The 20,208-nt window shown below is 38.2% G+C and overlaps 1 protein-coding gene across 6 annotated transcripts in view; it reads left to right on the top strand.

Moving 5' to 3' along the window:
* The first annotated feature begins 388 nt into the window (after positions 1-388).
* ADAM23 (ADAM metallopeptidase domain 23) overlaps positions 389-20,208 on the top strand; it is a 79,919-nt gene continuing 60,099 nt past the window's right edge. For 2 of the 6 annotated variants that reach the window (XM_087731739.1, XM_087731737.1), the window contains exons 1-3: positions 392-740; positions 1,850-2,070; positions 12,501-12,577. In XM_087731739.1, coding sequence (XP_087587865.1) covers positions 575-740; positions 1,850-2,070; positions 12,501-12,577 — 464 coding nt within the window. In that variant the 5' untranslated portion in view covers positions 392-574. Of the gene's footprint in view, positions 741-1,849; positions 2,071-12,500; positions 12,578-20,208 lie in introns of all 6 variants that reach the window. The other 4 variants (XM_087731738.1, XM_087731734.1, XM_087731735.1 and 1 more) reach the window with 4 other exon arrangements.

Below are 20,208 nucleotides of genomic sequence, written 5' to 3'. Positions count from 1 at the left end.
TCCCTGTGCTCACCCCCGCGGGCGGCGCGGAGGCCGTGCCCCTGCTGCGGCTGCTGCCTGCGCGCTGTGCCCGGCCCCCGCGCTGCTCAGCGCGCGCCCCCGCGCGTGACACGAGCGGGACGCGCCCGGCCCCGGTGCGCGCCGGAGGGGTGCGGGGGGGTCGGGGGTGCCGTGTCCGTGTGTCCGTGTGTCCGTGCCCCGTCCCCCCTCCCGGCGGCGCGCGCCCGCCCGCCGACAGCACAACGGACAGCGGCCGCGCCGCGCCGCCCCGCCCCATCCCGCGCGCCCGCCGCGGGACGAGGTCGGCGCGCGTGCGCCTGCCGCGGGGTTGACGGTTGGAGGCGGAGGGGGTGACGGGAAGGTGCGCGCGCGCCGGTAGCCGCTGGCGCTGAGGTAGCGGTCCCCCGTAACGGTGGAGAGAGGAGGCAGACGGGCGGGCGCCGCCGTGGGGAGCCGCCCGCCTCGCTCCGCCTCCGCCCGCCCCCGGCCCAACGGGTGCAGCCCGTCGGGGGTGAGGGCGCCGCGCTGCCCCCCGGCCGGCCGCCCCCCGCGCCGCCCCGGGGCGCTATGAGCCATGAAGCCGCCCGGCAGCATCTCCCTGCGGCAGCCTCGCTGCGGCCGCCGCCTCCCCGCCGCCCGCCGCCCCGCGCTCCTGCCGCTCCTCGGCCGCCTCGTCTCGCTGCTCCTGCTCCTCCATGGCTCCTCCTGCCCCCGGGCCCGCGCGGCTGCAGCGGCCGCCGGTGGGTATGACGGGGTGTGTGTGTTCGTGTGCGTGAGGCGTCTGCGGCTCCTCGGTCCCCGTCCTCCCCCTCCCCTGGCCCCCCTGCCTCCGCCCTGGGCGATAAACCCCGGTAACATCCATTTCCCCTGCACGGATTTCTTCCTCCGTCCCTTCCAGCTCTGTGTACGTGTCTGTTTCGGCGTGTAGAAAATCGGGGCTCAGAAAATGTTTCCTTGGCTTGCTTGCTTCCAAAAAAGAGAGAAATGTGAGGTTTCCCCCTCTGCTCTTCTGAAGCCAGTGCTGCAGTGTTCTAGATAGAGGATGGTGTGCGTAGAAATATGCTGGTGAGGTATGCGACAAAAAAAGGCTTAGGTGTTTTTTGCGTGTGTTAGGATGCATGTGTATGGGGATCTGACTGAGAAGCTAATTTGTTTGTTTGAGGTTGGATTTTTGTGTGTGCTTTTTGTTTATTTGCTTTTGATTGCATATAGGTGACATGGAATGCTGAATATCGTTGGTTTGTGCATCATGTTATTACTGTTATTGTTACATTGCTCGTTGATTGACTGTATCTTGAAATTTTAATGAGGAAGGATACAGGAGTTCTTCTGAAAAGCTGCCACCGAAGAAAAGGGCTCTTGTCAAAGTTGAAAGAGAGAGGTAGAAAACTTCCTATTATGTAAAGGGGATTGATTAGCATTCAGTGCGCATGGACTCCAAATTCAGTTTGTCTTAGGAACATGGGGAGTATTCTTAGCCTTTTGTAGATGTATATTTGGTTTTTTGTGTGTGTGTCTTTGAGAGAGAACTTAGCTATCAAAGAGGGTGTAGGGGGTAGCTACATATCCATTCAGGGTTTGTTTTTTTTTTTTCCTCTCGGAGGTTGAGAGGCATTAAAATATTTATAATCTATGACTGCATATGAAAATGTATATGCATATAAATAATGCTATTTCTGAAACCATTTTATGTGTGAAAAATGAGTCAGATCTAGCTCAATGAGTAAGCTTTTTGTTTGCTCGAGTGATTAATAAAATATTAGAATACTGCAAGCTAAATATGTAGCTTTTTATGGAAATAAACACCTTCTGCCATCTAATTTATGGCTTGCATATCTTTCTTCCTCAGACCTGCATTGGAATGAAACGGCAGGCGGTATAGAGGGAGTACTGGCAGATGAAGAGAATACATTTCAACAGAATAAAAGCAGTAACAGTAAAAATAACAGCAATGCAATCCAGAAAGAAATCACACTGCCTTCAAGACTAATCTATTACATCAACAGAGACTCTGAAACCCCTTACCATATCCTGGATACTAGGGCAAGGCACCAGCAGAAACATGACAAGGTAGGGTAAAAAGAGGCTCATCTGCAGAATTTTCAAAGCGGTAATACGTGACGTGGAACTGTGTTTGAAGGTTTTATTCTGTAGATCTTTGAGACTTGATGGTGGTCCTTACCACTGTTTTTAGGAATTAGAGGAGGACATGTAATTAAAGAAGAATGTAATTTCCCTTGTGTTAATTTAAAAATAATTATTTTGAATTTCAGGATGGTTCAGAAGCTGAACTGTAGATAAAATGAATGGGAATTATGCAAAGTTGACTTGCCTGATCAGCGTAGATTCTGGTGTCTTGACTTATGGTATACCATCATCAACAAAATGCTTCTTCCAGAATAGCTCTACACTGCAGAAATGTCTGCACAGGGAGTTTCTTTAGAATCCTGAACTTACAGCATGAGTTACTTGGCTTTGAGTGTATCATGCACTACCTAATAAATGCAGTATTGGTTTCCTGCCAGTATATGACCAGTGAAGACCACTGTAAATCGTTACCAGTTTTTGTCAAATAATACCAGCATTTTCCATTTTTAATGACAAGATCTAATATTTCATTTTGTATAGATGCAGATAGTAAATTTTTTTTCTGAAATTGCATGGGATTGAACAAACTTTGGTTTTATGAAATAACTTGCTAAAGAAGTAAACCTATTCTAAACTATATCGCTTAGGAGGCACCCTTTACAATGATTCCATCCTATTTTTATAAATTTTTAGTTAAAAAATTAATTTCTTCCCACAGGTTAAAAAGGTAAAATGAAGGTAGAGATGGTTTGTATAGGAAGAGATTGCAGTGATAGAGAAGAGAGACAGCAAAGCAGATCAGTGTGTATGATATTACTGAAGGACTTAACTATAATGGAATTCCTACCTATTGAATTGCACTTCTTTTGAAATTTTAGAAAGTGAATTTATTATGCATTATATCTGCTTTTGTTGATATTGATCATGTGCCATTTCAGATGTGACATTAATATGGAGGCACTGTATAATCTTTGAAAAAAAGATGGGATAGTTGTATAGTTTTGATGTTTTAATGGGAGGAAAGGTTGCTTCCTAGCTTATTGAACCTGGATACCAGTATGTGCCTTTGGATGCATCTAAATACACCGGTATGTTATGGATGGCACAGAAAAACTGTTCGATTGTTGGAAACTGGAGCTACTTAAGAGAAGTACATTAAGCTACATTCAGAACTAATACCCCTTTAAAGTGAGACCACTCTTTTAAATAAACGCTAGGGACTTTCCGTTCCCCTCTTTGGAGAGGGGTGGGAGAAGAAAGGAATTTACAAGTCCTTGCAGAACTGCCTTTGGGAATAGCGCTTCCTCCATGTTTCTACATGAGTTTTTTCCTGGGAATCCACAGAGTATGTCCGCCAATCTCTTTACTTACCCAGCCTTGCCCACAAGAATATTGCTGCTGCTGCCTATCCTTCCTATGCCCTACCTTATATCTACCTGTTGCAGTAAAGCTGTGCAGAAATTGGTGCTGACAGAATTGGTATTGATTTCCTTGGGTATGCTTGCTGCTGAGTGTTGTGTAAAGTGGATCTCCTTTCTACTCACTGTGTCCCTTTTAAGTGTAGGGAATGCTAATGCTGCAGTTTTTCCCACAGAAGGTTCTTTAAGCTTGGGGCTTCATGGAGAGTGACATTATGTTGACTTCATTCTTCTGGCATGAAACTTCTGTTGCTTTGATCCATTTAATTGAAGGAAAGGGTTGATTATGTTCCTTGTCTGGATTGATTTTTGCATGTTTTGCTTCCAGAGCACCATAGAGGTCTCCCCCTGCCCCCAACTTGCATCTTGTCTCTTTCCTTGCATGAAGTAATTTCTTTGCCCTTCTATCTAGTTTACTAATAATATAATAACAAATATTTTAGTTATTTCGTTCTTTTAACTTTCACTATAATAATCTCTGTAGAGCAATAATTGGGGGGGAGGGGGGGAAGTCTGCCTAGGATGTAAAAGGAAAACAACCCATAAAGAAAATGGAATGCAATTTGTGCAAGATACGCGAGGGTTTTGACTGGGGGGGGGGGGGGGGATGGGGACGATGGACGGGTGGGGTGCAGGGATTTTTTAGTACTTGCTTTTGTCCTTTCCCTGAATTAAAATAAATGCTATATTGTAATAAATCCTTCTTGCAAGATTTTGCTGTCTTCCACATTGGTAATAAAAAGAAATGACAAAAATACCTCTATAGTTAGGTAAAGAAAGAAAGAAATCTATATTTAGGATTGATTCTTAGCATGTGAAAAAAGACAAATATGATGACCTTATATACATACACAGTGGACAGTTGAGGAAGAAAAATACCATTTTTTTTTTTTTTTTACTGTTCTTGGAACCATACATCCTTTAACCTGTATTTTCTTGTCAGCCTTAATATACCATTTATAGGCATATGATGGGGATATACTCCCTAACTATGGATATTATTCAGTAGACCCCTTTCTGTGGAACTTCATTATAGTGGCCAGAAGAATATAAGCCATATGGATAGTTTGTGGGGTTAGGCCTGAATACCTCAGAAATGCTGAGTCACTATAAGGAGAGGGGAAGAGTAGAGGAAACTGTGTGCACGTGGGAAGAAAGAGGCAAAGCTAGAGAAATGTAATTATGTAAAATTATTTAAAATATTTTATTTTTTAAAGTCTCTTCCTAAAAGGTAAGGGTCTACAACTTTCTTCATGAAATGAAGAAGAAATGAAGGGCTGGAGCAGAAAACAGTGTACCAGAGAATCAAAAATTTAAATAATAATCTAACATCTAATTTATCTAATAAATTGCTTTCTTAGCACTGATCCTCCTTATCCCCTTTTGAACTTGGTGAAATGCCATCATAATGAGAGGGCGTATGTGATCTAAACTGTTGGTAGAACCTCTCTCATTCCTTCTTATTCTTCTAAGAAGCTTTTTTTCACTGTTGAGAAAAAGGAATGTTCACCATAGTGTTGACAAGTGGTCTATCTCCAAGGTGGACAGAGTACTAGTGTATAATCTATTTTTTCTTTGTGCTCTAAGAAAAGCATATTTTAAATATTTGGTGTTTGAAGACTCTAAAATCTTTATACCTGTTTCCTCATAGCCAAATGAAAGCTAGCTGGTTTTGAGTTCTTCTGAAGTTATTTTTAGGGTGAAATGCTCAAAAACAAGCATCTGTTTATAAAAACACACTGAAGAAGCTTACAAGAATCCTTAAACTTGCTGAAGAGGTCTGAGTCATCTGTGTTCTGCAGCTCTGTCTTTCTAAACTTCTGCAGATGGAAGTGGCGTTTTGAATGAACTGGTAATCTCTTCATTGAACCAGATGACTGCTTTGATTCATTTTTGCAGACTGCATATACAAGATTGTTAGGACCTAGCGGGAAGACTGCATGGGACAAAACTTGTCACAAGAGGCTAGGAGCAAGTCCTTATGGTGGCCAGCAGAGGGAAAAATCTCATAACACAAGATGTCATCTCAAAATAACAGGATTGCCAGAGGAACACAGTTCAGGGCAACCTTACCAAATTTTGTGTGGAAAATAGCTTAAACTAGGTGCATATGAAGGAAGACTGTATCTGCTGGACAGTTTCTAACTGTTTTTAGATTACTGAACCGTAAGTTTTCAAAAGTTGTAAAGAAGCAATGTCTTCATGCATAATTCTAAGCTATTAGTGCAATTTTGGGAAGGAGGGAGGTGTTAAGAAAACTGTTTTGCAGACCCTAATGACTGGAAAAAATAATATGTGATAGTAGTTTTGACTGTGAAGACAGTTCTACCCTCCAAAAAAATTATACTCATTTTGGGCTATTTTTATTGGGGTGAGAACTCCAGGTGCTTCTGTTCAGCTCAGCTATTTGTCATTTAAGTAAAGAAAATATTCCTGCCAGGCTGGATATTACGTTTTCTGCTATATTGCCCTGCTTTAAAGGTTGAGATACAGTGCTGTTTCAGTCCTTTATGCAACTTTGGTATGTAGTGTACGAAAGTTGAGAAGGAAAGGATCCTTAAGATGAGGGGAAAACAACTATATCACAGCCATTGCAAAGGAGGTTGTATTGAAGAAAAAGCAGGTCTGTTTTGTAAAAGATGAAAGATCATGGTTAATAATCTCTCAAGAGGTGGCATCACATGAATTCTTACTAAAATCCAGATAAAAATCCTTTGCGTTAATTATTGTCTTCCTTTCCCTTACCTATCTTAGGCCAGGTCTTCACTTCTAATCCCCATGTAATGAAAACTGCTCAAAATAATGAATGAACTTCATGTGGCTTATGTGTATGAATTTAAGGCTGTTGGAGAATCTTTGTAGTATGTCAGCTGGCTTTGCATTTTTTTTTCCTGAATTTTCTGTGGTGCGGCTTCAATTTACACTACTTGCAAATAGATGATTTTGTGTACTTTGTCTTTCTTTCTATTCTATATTGACTTTATATTAATGCTTATCTGGCTTATCTGGACTCTGCATCTTCAGCAGTTACTGACTAAAAGGAGGGTTGAAATTGGTCTTCTTATCTTTGGTTTCTGGGAGTAGAAGGCCATCTTCCTTATGCCAGCTTCTCATCAAGTAGATCTACATCTTTGTTCCCTAGCTGAAATGTGAGTCATGATATTTCTAAAACTTTTTCAATCTTTTTTTTTTTGTGTGTGGTGTTTGTTTTTTTTTTTTAATTTATTTCTGGGTCCTCTCATGAGCTTCAAGCAATAACATGAAAGGTTTCAGTTCTTAAGTGTTGGGTAATGCAACACTTGCACTTGTTAGGCCTTGTTCTGAAATAAAAAAAATGAAGTTTATAGGTTTTCTAGCATTTGTGGGAAGCTGGGTACTGCAGGAAAGTGGTCCAAGATATGGATGCACTATTTTGTAAAGTCTGATGAACAAAACCCTGAAAAGGATATGATTTTAGAGGCCAGTGTCACTACAGATGAGTATCTAAGTATTGTCATATTGGGAGAGAAGGGTGGGTTCTGGCAACGGGAGTTAAAGGAGCAACAGTAGGATTGCTTTCAGAGGTAGGCCTGAGCCTTTGTTCACATGCCGACAACCATTCTTTCAACGAACAGTCTTCAAGGCTTGTGGTTCAAGTTTTAAGCATGAGTTTTTACATCCTACTGTGACATTTATGTATGCTGTTTCAGTATGATATGCTTTATTTCCAATGAATAGTGGAAGGTTATCTCTGCATATGTGCCATATAGTAGATGTTTTCCAAACATTGAAGAAGTATGGCTTCTGTATGAAGTCTGAGGATAGGCAAACAAGCTAAAAGAAGAGTAAGGAACTAATATATAGTAAGTCACACTGATTTGTGACAAAACTTGTACTATTATCAGAATGAAGGTCTAGATCAAAAAATGTTTTAATGGTGTAAAATCCATCTGAATCCGACTTAGGTTTCTAATTCCAAAATGGGAGTGATGAAACCCCTTGCTCAGCTACTGAAATGAGAGAGGCAGTTTTTGGCTATTGTTTTAGTGAGCAGAACTATATGCAAAAATAAATTTCTAGAAGCAGTGAGCTTGTCATTTGGAGATCATATCTGTATGAATATAACAAAAAACCCATAGGTACTGTCAGTCAGTTAAATAATGCTGTTACTTTTGTTTAAAGACTTGTGACAGAACTTAGTATTTTTGAAGGGGTAACATATTGCATTTGGCATAGTTTTACTGTGAAGAAAGTAAAACCAATATAGTACTTTACTTTTGGTGATGATGGTTGTAAAATTCACAAAAGTCTGGAAAAAGTGAATTATGGACAAATGATGCCCAAGTGCAATAATGAAAAACAATGAAACCATTCAAGTTTTGACATGAATCAGTAGAACTGAGATTCCAGTTACAGCCTTCTAGTCCATTTTTTATCTTGAAACTTACAGTAAGCTAATGACTGATTTGAAAGAAACTGCAATTCTTTATGTATACGGATTTTTAGCTTGGAAAAAACCTGAGAGCTACTGCTTTGCACAAGCAGCTACAGCCCTCTTAGAATGTCCCTAGTACGAAGAATCTCGTTACAGTGACTACGCTAGTAATCTGAGCTTCCAGAACAGTGAAAAAAGACTTTTTTTTTTTTTTTTTTCTCTCTCTCTAAAATTTGGGTTTGGGGGCAGGAAAAATTTTAAAGACCCAGACCCTCCTTCAACCCGCTCCTCTATGCATCATCAGTCTTTGCTGCAGAAAAACTTTATGTAATTTTGCAGCTTTGCCATTGGAGTAGCTTACAGCTGTCAAAGCAGGAACCTCTGCAGAGGTGTTTAAATTATAAGCAAACATGTAAAAAAGGAACTTGGTCTCCTGTTTATGTAAGTAAAGAATACTCACGCAGATGTGAACATATACATGTATGCAAGCGGTACAAGAAGGCGATGTGTAATATTTTTCCTGTGAAAAGACATGGCAAGATATCTAGTCCATATACATTCTTCAGAATATATGCTAATCTACATTATATTCTTGTTTGAATTTGTATTTCTGTGCCTATCAGAAGAACACTGTATTTCAGATCATACTTCAGACATTGTATTACCTAGTAGCTGATAAGAGAATACTGTGAAGCAATAAGCTGTATAACAGAATTCCACAAATACTTTCCTGAAATACTTCCTCCCATCATGGTGGTACATGGTGGTTGTAACAGCTGAAACACCTGGTGAGAACTCACTGGTAGCTTTCTGTGCTAACTTGTTACAGAAAAAAAAGTCAGTTTCAGGATCAAATACTTTGGTCTCATTACCTTCACCTGATTTCTGGCTTATGGCTTTCACAGGTGGTGTCTATTATTAATCTGGTTTAACTAAATCTGTATCTTGCTGCAGCAGTGGTGTATCACATTCGCCTGAATTCAAAACTGTTTTTGCTAAACTGCAGGAATTTAAAATCCAGTGTTCTTTTTGTAACCAGTGGTTTGAGCTGAGTTTGGTGGAGAACATGCCCTACTGCAGGGTAGCAACTAGTGTCAGCTGCTTGCTTATGTGTACAGGCTACACCTGTTAAGTGAGGCACAGTAATAGATAGCAAGTGGTGTTTTTGTACACAGAAGTAATTGTTTTCAGAAATAGCAATGATATTCCATCTAATCCTACAAGATGAACTTTTTCTTATGATATTGTAGACTGAGAATACAAGTTACTTTAAATTGCAAAAAGATAAAGAATACATGGTTGATGGCTTAGAAACTTAATGGGCTTGGCTGGACAAAAGAAAAGCTGTAGCAGATCAGAGGAGGCGCCCATCTAGCTGTCTCTGAGAGCAATCAGTAGCAGATGCCCAGGGAGGTATACAGGAGCGTAACAGTCATGGGGTGCTACTTCCTAGACTTATCTCCAAGACTCCAGCAATTTGTGGCACAGGATCTTCTGGGAACCAGAACTTGTATTTTGGATTTAATAGCCCTTGATGGGAGTTCCCGATCTTGAGGTTATCTGTTTGTTTTTTTTTTTTTTATATACATGTACATTTTTAGTCTCTGTGATGAAGTTTTAGGATTTTGGCATATTTCAGTCCACCATGATTGCTTTTGAAGTGCATTTTATTATTCAAGTTGTATGTCATCCTCCACACTTAAGCATTTTCTTAATCAGTTAAGTAGCTTGAATCTGCTTGAAAGGAAAGATATTAAAGAGTTTGGCTTTTTTTGGTTTGGAATTGGCAGTCAGAACAACAGTGACAAAACAAAAAAAAAATTTAAAGTGGGAAACAAAATACTTGGGTATCTCTCTCTTGCAGGTGATTATTTAGCCTTGATGCTGCCCTTGTTCTAAAAAGTGTTTCAAAGAATACATGTTTTAAGTAATGCCTAGTCTGTTAGGAGAAGTGAAAGAAATGCTGCACTTTGATCAAACTGAAAAGAGTGTGCTTTTATAAACTGGCCCTGGAAAAAGTATATAGTCACTTTTGATATTAGTTTTTTTGCTCAACTTGGCTAAGTATAGCATTTGGGATCACTGGTAGTTAGTATTGTTTCTAAAAGGACTTGTAAACATCATTAATGATACACTGCACTGAGTAAACCCTGATTGGGCAGTCACTTTTTGCCATGTTAGGTGTGTTAAGAATGTTATGACATAGATCTGTAAACAATAATCTTATCTTAAAGGCAAGACTGAGTCTTAATGGTTTGTATGTAAAAATGCAATATACTCAAAATTACCACGTTTAGTTTCAAGCAGGAGATGTTTTGAAAAACTTTCAAACTGATATATATACATATATATAAAAAAAGTAATAAAAACTAGGTACTTTAAGAAATTCTGTAGTTCTGAAACATGACAAATGAGAATTATCTTAATGGAATGGTACACGCTCTTGTAAACTTTCCAGATAGTTAATATTGAAGTCTTGTTTGTGGCGTATATATATGAAGACACATAATTTTAGGTAAATGTTACATGTGAAGGAGACTCAAAGCAGTAGCTCCTGTAACTCTAAGTGGAATCTTTATGGGATAAAACTAATTGCAACCCTTTTCCTGCAACAAATGTGCATGCTTTTTTTTTTTTTAATTAATACATGTGCATGTTGAAAACATAATGAGGTTTTTGTCACAAACAGGTGCTTGAAAAGCTCCTTGTGACAATTGTTTCTTGGTTTCACTGTGAAAAAAAAGTGGGACAAGGGCTAAAAAACCTTTCCTGCTAGGCATGCATTTAAACTGAGATGCTATGCTTTTTTTTTTTTTTTTTTTTTTTTTTAAATATACATGCTAGCTTTCATCCTTGCAGATTCTCTCAGATTCTCTCCATCAAGTCACGTGTTTGTCCTCATACAGAAACTTTTTCACTCTGGTGATTCAGAGCAGCTGTAAGCTCAGTTTGCCAGGCCAGTGTTATGTCAGCAAATTGGTGAACTGGGGAGACAGCTGTTAATATTAATTCACTAAAAAAATGTAACAGAGAGAAAGCTTGATACTGGTTTGCTTCCATATTATTTTAAATATCACCAGGAATATTATTTTTAAAATTCTTGTTTAAAGTTATTGTATTTTTTGAATAAACAAAAAACAGGCTTTAGGTAGGAGATTGTTTAATGATATTAAAGATCTTTCAAATATTTTGTAACTGCACAATTTTTTTTAAAGCAGCTTGACAACAAACCTCTGTGACCCTCTTGATGATAATTCTGGGGGCAAAAATGATAAACTGACACAGGAAACATCACAGCTGATTTTAGTCACTATAGCAACTTTTAGAAATATTTTTTTAAAATTATACTGAAGGGTTTTATGAAAGATGATGGATACCTTTGCTGCAAAATAAGATGAAAATCAGTGCTGCTTTGTGTAGTGCAAGAATGGAAGAAGAACATAAAGATTTATCCTTTGTGGAAAAATTTCCAAAGGAGAATAAAATTGTAGGCCTTGTGGGCCATAAAAGCTAACCTTCATATTATTTAAGTTATGCCATAAACTAGCTAGAACATGATATAGTTTTTGTGACATACCTGAAGATTCATTGTGGTGTTTAATGCAAAATAGTATTTTTTTGTCTTTTGATTAAAGGGCTTAGTCATAATATTCCAACTTTATGTAATTGTTAATGCTGTATCAAATTAGTGTATAAGTAAGCATGATTTGATTAGAACATTATCAGGGAAGAGGTTCCATGAAATTCAGATCTAGTCTCTTCCACCCTGCTTAGAACAGTGTCTTCACAAAAAGAAATTCTTGGATCATCTCTTATCTTCTTATTTTTCTAGAAAACAGATCAGTATATTTTAAACGTCTTTGGCTTCAGTTACAACAGTATAGAAAAGAATAAAGAATGCTCTTTATATATCTGATAAAAATTGAATATCTTGAAGGTTAAAGTTACCTCCCTATGCGAGACAAGCTAATGTTGTTTTTCTGTTGTGTTGAGCAGCATCAGTCTTCTGTACACTGGTTTGGCTACAATGCTAAGTACAAAGCCTTTAATTGTGAAGGGATTACTTTGAAGGAGTCTTTCATAACATGTATACAGGCCGTGCCATGATTTTCTTATTCGAAGGCGTGTATTACAAATGCTTTAATTATTTTAGGCCTTTTAAAGTGAATGAATGCAGTAACATAATTAAAAGAACAGTATACTACATTACTTACACTTTTGTTACGTAGCCATCTGGTTATGGCAAAATATAGATATTTATGTGAATCTTTTTTTTTTTTTTTTTCCTTCTTGTTTTTATGAGGAATGAGTGTGTATTTGAAGGCGTGCTTTTCAGGTACTGTTTGCTTCTCTCTCTTCCTTTGCTATCTAAAAAGACAAATCCTTTTGAATCAGAATTTAGTACAAGGGCAAAGCTTTCCATATGCCTATGAGATTAATGAAAATAAGCATGTTTCCAATAACTTTGTTTTTCACAGGTGTTTGTTGCGTATTTGTTGCATATAAAGCTCAGTGATTCTTTTGACAACTTTAAATGTTCTGCAAAACTGTATCGTACTCCTGTGTGTTCATGTTTACAGGCTGTACATCTGGCCCAGGCAAGTTTCCAGATTGAGGCCTTTGGCTCCAAATTCATCCTTGACCTCACATTGAATAAGTAAGTGCACAATTTGAGGTTTCTTTCTTTTCTGCTCTTATTGTCTTTAACTTATTGTACAAGGTCAGGGCACGTGAAATCCTAAGATCTGTGGAAAAATATGCTGTTATCCAAGTTTATTAATACAAAATAACACTTAGCCTTTTTTAAGCGAGGTAACTGTTACCCTTGCTGAAGCCCATAACCTACATACCTTTAAAATTTTATCATTCATGATAAAATAAATGATGATAAATAGAGAGATTCCAGTACCAGTAGTGCTTGAAAGGGGTGGATTTTCTTGTGCATTTTACTTATTGATGAACTGTCATGCAGGTGTTATTTTAGTTGCTCAAGTCGGTGCGTAGGAAAATTGTAAATACTTGTATTAATGGCTTATCTTTAATGATCTGGAAAACATGCTATTGTCGCTATAGTCATGAAGTTCCTAATGAGGTGGGAATCCTAACGGTTTGGCTAGAGTCTGTTTACCAGTAAGACAGACAATCTTACGTAATGGTTAGGTCTAGAAGATCTGACTTGTAATACAGGTCAATGGTTGTTTAGTTGTTTGTATCATATCTATTTATATCCCCACCTGAAGGTACGGAACTACATGTTTTTCTACAAATTGTCATGAAGTTTTTTTTGTCACTGAAAGTTTACCCTGAGAAAGTTTAAGAATAAGGTAGAAGTATAAAATCAGTACTAAATACTGGACAGGTAAAATTACCTACAGTATTGCTTAAAAGTTCCATTTGCCCCTTCTGTTGCCTTTGAGCCTTTTAGCATGCTTTAAAGGAGACACAAATTTACAGAAACAATTGCATACTGGTTTAAAAAAAAACAAAACAAACCAACGTGTTCCTCTGGTCTTGAGGTCCGTATGAAGTCTTATTTTGGTCTTAAGTGTCATGTAATGAAAGTTTTGTTAGGGAGAAAAATGCAAGCTTATTAAATCAAATAGCTTTTCAAAGCAGCAAGGTATGGTTTTATAAAATTTGCTGAACTGTTTTATTCACATGTTTTGCTGCTTGGCTACTAGTTACCATATGTTTTGCTGTAAAGGTGAACCAGAAACATTTTTGTTTCATCCATGCATGATTTTGAAGTTAGGTTGCTCTTGCAGTTCCGTCTTTTTAAAAGGTGACACACAGTCTTGAGTGGCTGGCAAAAGATGAGTTAGTATGAAGGCAGAGAATGGCACACAGAATGGAAGGAGAAAGGAAGCTTGAAGATAACTGGATGTTTTCTAGCCTCTGGAACAACTGTAGTGTAGTGCAAGACTATGGTGTTTTGTCAGAGTTGGATCCATGCAGAGTAATTCCAGTGGGGTAATCACGACATATTCATGAAGGGAACCTATATCTAGTAGCCTCTAAGCTACAGGGGATTCCTCCTCTTGGTCTGCTTGCCGCTGTTCCTGTTCGTACATCCAGCCAATAGCAAGACTGAGCACATGTTCCCAAGATGGCACTATTCATAGGATATGTATGGTCACACAGACCATCACAGAGAAAAAACATTGCCTTTACTGGCACCACGTATAAATGCAAACAGCACTCAGGTGAACAAGAATACAAACAGCCTGATAAAGTTCTTCTCCAGCTGATGGGAATTGGAAGTTTGCTAGTGAAACATGCGCACCAGCCCTCTGATGATTCGCAAGCATGCCCACATGCACAGACTCAAATGTTAACACAGGCTTTAAGTTCATCAAACATTCATATCTAGGCCTGAGATCTCTTACTTGGTCACTGGCTTAGACCTTAGATCTTTCCAGATACAGGTCTCGTCGTAGTTGTTGACTGACTCCGAAGTTTGCTTGCACATCACACCTATGCAGAATAGAGAGCAAAGTCACATAGAAAATAGTACAGGTAGGACTCAATAAAAACATAGGACAGACTGCAGCGATCAGGTGCAGGGCTGGGCCAAACAAACCTACTGACTTGCAGCTTACACTAATGACTCCTCTTTAAGCCACTTCCTCTCCGTTTTCCCACACTTGTTCCATCCTGATTCACCTTCCCTACCTTTGACATTTCCCCTGAACATCCCATAAAAATGTTAGCACATTTCCACAAGCCCCTGCAGACATCCTTTAAGTTTGTTCTTTCCCAGAAGACCCATGATGACATTGTTTACCACTTCGTATCTGGTTGAACCTCTTCAAGGCCATGCCTGAGTGGTTCCTTCCATGGCCCGTCAGTCAGTGACCTAACAGAGATAATAGCAAAGACCAGAACTCTTATCTCCTGTTCATTAGGGTTTGTGTGTCTGGGTGTTGGTTGCTTTTCCTATCCTAGTCTCTTATGCTGAATGGCTGTTAACCAAATAGGTTCACAAACCCGATAGTTTTACGTCCCCGTGTCCTTGCAATGTTACCCATTGTCCAGCCCTGCTGTTTGTCTTTGCTTATTTATAACAACAAATGGTCCATAAAGAAAGTAAATGTACATATTTTTTCCAACTTTGGTTGCTTTATCAGCAATCAAGAAATGCAATGTCTTTCAAAAAGAGAGAGGGAGATCACTTGCTGTGCACCTTATGCAAAGTTCTGCTCTTGGGGTATCAAGAATTTTCTTACTGGCTATATGTAAGGTGCAGGGTGTTCAGGTGCCTTACTGGTATCCCAACCGTTTGCCTCTTTATACATTAGGTCTTCTCCTAGCTTCCTAAGTGGTTTTTGATTCATAAACATTTGACTTTCTATCTGGTTCTGCTCCAGAAAATGACTTCAAAAACTGGTCCTGCTTTTTGACCTAAGACACTAAAACTGTTAAGTCATACAATTTATGATGTTACAAGTTTTAAATGCCCATAGACAACAATTTGAAAAAGACCCATTCTCATATCTCAGTTATTTATGTGTTCAGCAAAATGCTGCCTTTTGCTACTATGTTGGATTACAATGAATTTTAGTTGGCATACTGGTATTACTAATGACTAGTCAGAAGGAATGGCAGAAGAGCAGCAGGGCCACAGACTTGAGCTGTTATGTGCTATTGGCCAAAATAATCCAGTCACATGTGGAATACATATTCAAAATCCAGAACACCCTTGAATACATTGAATATATATTTGTATCAGTTACTCTAAGGTGAGTTAGTGTCACCTACTCTCTGTGTGTATTCTGTGTGTTCTGGTTTTGTCCCTGCCTTTTTTAGGAAAGTTCTTTGAGGTATATAAAGCTAAAATCAGAGGATGGTTGTTGCCTACAAACAGGTTCTAGTTTTAAGTTTTCTTTACCTTTGTTGTAATCTGTGTGGTTGCCTACCTTCTATGTTCCAGCTGCTCTTTTTTTCACAGCAAGTATTATAACCAGGAGGTGAAGAAAATTGGATATTCACTTGTATTAATAACTGTCAAGATTTTGTAAGAAGAATGGGTGGCAGTCTGAAAGTTTCTGGAGCATATTAATATAAATTTTTACTTCATGTTTTCTATCTTGTTATAGTGCAACAGCACAAACAGCTTGAAGGAAATATAGCCTTATCAAACCTCTTGAATCCAGTGTGCAGAGACAATTCAAATGTAAGATTTGTATGGAGTTTGAATGGGTAATTAACTTTTCAGTTGCACAAGGCCTACAGGTGTTAAAACAGATGAAATATAATTTGTTATCTCATAGGTCATTGTTGGCAGATTTTTCTGGAAAAAAAAGATTAGTTTTGAACTCTTTAACAAGGTGGCCTACTCTGAAGTTTCAGGTGTCTTGCCCCTCGTTACACTTAAATGTTTGACCAATTTCAGGCTGTCAGTGTGATGTCATTTATGACAATGCATAATAATTGAAGATATGTGGATTATGGAAATGATCTGATGCAAAAAATAATATCTTTTCCATTCTGTAATGGATTAAATAATGTTTTTAGTTAATGCTTTTAGTACAAAAATGAAAGATTATAGGGTACTAGTGGAGTAACCATTAATCTCATTTGAAAAGTTAGACTTTATAATTCAGTTATGATTGTCTGCCCAAACTCGATAAATTCACTATGCAACAAGTAACATGTAGCATTGTCTTAAAAACAATCTATATAAAAAGCCTTTAAAACTGTTCATTAATTTCAGTAAATTCATGTTTTTGTCCTCAAACAATACTGTCAATTCATTTTTTGTAACAATGTATTTGAGTAATCAGTGATCCTAGTATATCTGAACAATTTCTTGTTTTTTCATTTACATGTTATATACATTAAGAAATGTCTGTGAGGTGCTAACAAACTGCTTTTTAATGATCTCTTTTCCACCAACATATAAAAGGCTTTTAAGTTGCTGTTCTTCTGTTGAAGGATATAAGTGTTTCTGCAGGTAACTCTTATGTCCTGTTTAAAGCTAGCAGTCTTTATGTTCCGGTGTAGTACTAAAACACATTAGAGAGCAATACTGCCAAAAGCAGTGAATTAAAAATGTTTACTTCCTGTTTTTTTAGTGATGAGGGAAGTTGGCTATATTGTCTGGCAGTTTTCAGCCAATGGTCTAGCACCAGTCTCTAAATAAGAGTCTCCTGCAGCACTGGGGGCTGGGGCCATGCCAGAGCCTTCCCCCACTGGGACTGTGGTGGCTGAGGCACAAAGAAGGAAAGGAGAATTAGGTACCTGACCTGGACAGAAACAGGAGGTAAAAACCAAAGACAAAAATGTATCTCCCTTCCTACTGAAAACTTCCCTCAAAATTTAGGATTTTGCGGGGAGGGGGAAAAAAATCACCAAAACCAGCCTGTATTTTTCAGCTTTTCTTTCTTTTCCCTGTAGAAGTCCACCTTTTCAGGAAAATCCATTTCCAGGAAAATGGATTTCCTTTTCAATGAAGAGATAATATGAAAAAAATCTGGCATCTTCGGCATGAACTGAAAAAAAAAAAAAAAGCTCGCCACATTTGACTGTAACATGGCTTAAATATTTGAGACATTAAAATATGATGACTCTTGTGAGCAGTCTCTGATGTGAAGTGCAGCATTACAGCCAATTTTATCCATCAGTTTAAAGCTTATAATTGTTGTGTAGTCTTTGTGGTGTATGTTTCTGTAGGGCTGAATTTAACTTGAGAATAGTCCCAGAGGAGATTACATTGTTAGCATAATTTAAAAAACAGTAGGGCAGTAACTGGATTATTTGAGAATCTATTTGATTCTTGTTTTTTCTCCAAATTCTTTTTTAATGGAAATGGGAAAACTAGTCACAGTTTTCTGGAGGGAAACTTCAAATATTTGTAACATTTTCTTAAATAAAAGCTTAAATGTTTAGGGTACTAAATGGATCCTGTAAGATACACAAGCTGTGTAAATTGAATGTGATAATATTTATTTCATAATATTTTATAAATATTTTATAATATTTTATATTAATTTTATAAATATTTTATAATATTTTATAATAATGTGGCAAGTTTGACTCTCATCTGCTTTTTAAAATTTGTTACAGATGAGATGCAAAGAACTAAGTGTTAGGATTTTACAACAATGCATGTATACTCCTGCAAGTAAGTGCAGTCTTGAGTGTCTCAGCTGTAGATAACAGAGCTTTACTGCCTCATTTGCCACTCCCAGAACTGGAGGCAACCTATTAAAAGTTATCATTTGCCTCAGTAGGCATTTCATATGCAAAAAGACTTAGAGACAGTTACTAAAACCTCTCCATATTTTTCAAGACATTAATGTGTGAAAAAAGCTTTCTTTTGTCATTTTAAAAATTATAAAAACTTGATGGTGTGAAGAAGCTTCCTTCTCAATTATTGTGTTCAGCTGTAAATTAGAAGCATTAATTATAAACAATATTTCAGTTATTCTGTCTTCTCTTAGTATTTTGTTTCTGTAATTTTAAGTGTTTAGCACAACCCTCATCAGGTATTCTTTTCCATCCTGTTGCTAAGGTTATGATAAAAATGTGTATTTTATAATATTATGTATGCATGTGCATTTGTAGGTTCACTAATGTGCAGTCTAGCGTTTTACTCATTCACTCTTCCAGGAGTACAGTAGGAGGCAGCACCAATCCTGCCATTGACCAAGGCCTTGCACTCTTAGCTCCATGTCTCAAATATTTCTCAGCAGTATTTCCAGCTTGTTGTCATTGACTTCTTTCATTCCTCATAGAACTTTCCATATCAGTCCTTTTAACATTTTTTCCTTCTTTTTTGATCTCATTTTTCTTCATCTCCTTCCCTTCTCTTGAGAAAATATTTATTAAATAAGTTTGTATGCGTGTCTGTTTCTATATATGTTTTATAGGGGAGAACTCATAACTGTAGCCATAGAAATTGATGCTGCAGTCCCTGACTTTTAAGCACGCAAGTTTTGGATTCCCCTGTAGCACTTAAGTATGTCCCTATGCCTGCTGTGCAATGCATGAGTAGAGTTGTCTCTGTAGAATGGCTATCAATAAAATCATTGACAGCAGAGCTTATTTCAACAAAACTGTAAGAAACTCAGTGTAGGCTAATTTGTTTGAAATTTTACTTTTTTTTTCTTTATGCTAATGTAAGAGCTCTTGGGATCTGGGAGCCTCTGCAAAGAGACATCTTAAAGAATTTGTAAAAACAAAGCAAAAACAAAAAAAGCAAACCAAAAAAAACACCACAAAAGAACCCCAAAACAAAAAAAACCAAACGCAAACAACAAACAAGCAAAAAAACCAAAAACCAACCAACCAACCAAACAAAAACAAAAAAAACACCCAACCCCAAAACCTGAGAGGACATGCTGTTTGTCTTTTAAAACAAAGACATAGGTGTTGTGAATGTTAGCCCTCTTGTCAGACCACTTGCTTGTGGAGTGAAAAGACTTTATTCTGTGTACTCCTGATCCTGGACTTGATTAAGTGTGGATCTCACACCCTTCTGAACAGGGTTTTGATTGCCCGTCAGCTGAGATGCAACCACAGCCATTGGTTTGGTGGATTGTTAGCGTCAACAAGCTCAGGGCAAGGCAAATACGCATGTGGGGCAATATGACAATGCTATAAAATTCTGTGTGGCGGGATGAGGGTGTTTGTTGCCTCCTCCTGTAAAATAGCTACAGGTATCAAATACAGTAGGAGGTTTGAAAGGAGGTGCTTCTTACTTGTCACAGGATATTGTGCATATTAAACTATCTACAGGAGTTGAAGGATTGGAAGAACCTACAGAAAAGGAATCTACTGAGGGCCATTGAAAACAATTATACTAACTCTGGTTTATGAAATCCTGGTGTCACAGACCACTGGGTGCTGAGAAAACTCCCTGAAAAATTGCTCTGTGTGTGTATTTGCTGTCAAACAACATACTAAGCAGTCGTCTGACTTGATGCATCCTTTCTTAGGTTATGTTCTTACTCCTTGCTCACATATAACCACTGTAATGTGGCAGTGGTGAAGAACTGTTATCTTTCTAATCTAGTAGATTTTTCAGTCTGTTTCTGAGATGGCCCAGTCTTGTTAATAGTGAGATCTTTATGCTGAAGTGAATTACTAAGATCTCAGATTCTGTTATAGTCAGGCTGAAATCTTTGCATTCGGAGCTAGTATAAAGCCTGTGTGCTTGACATATGATTAATAAGTTCATCAGACTAACTCCTGAGAGCCTGTATCACTGAGTTTAACTTGGTTCAATGACAGAGCTAAAGTTGTGCAATATAGTTCAACATGGAAGCATGGATTAAGGGAACCAAA

This window comes from Nipponia nippon, unplaced genomic scaffold (assembly GCF_047370975.1).
Source record: "Nipponia nippon isolate SJK-2023a ecotype South Korea unplaced genomic scaffold, ASM4737097v1 scaffold_5, whole genome shotgun sequence".
Lineage (NCBI taxonomy): Eukaryota > Metazoa > Chordata > Aves > Pelecaniformes > Threskiornithidae > Nipponia > Nipponia nippon.
This window is presented reverse-complemented; position numbering and strand designations above follow the sequence as displayed.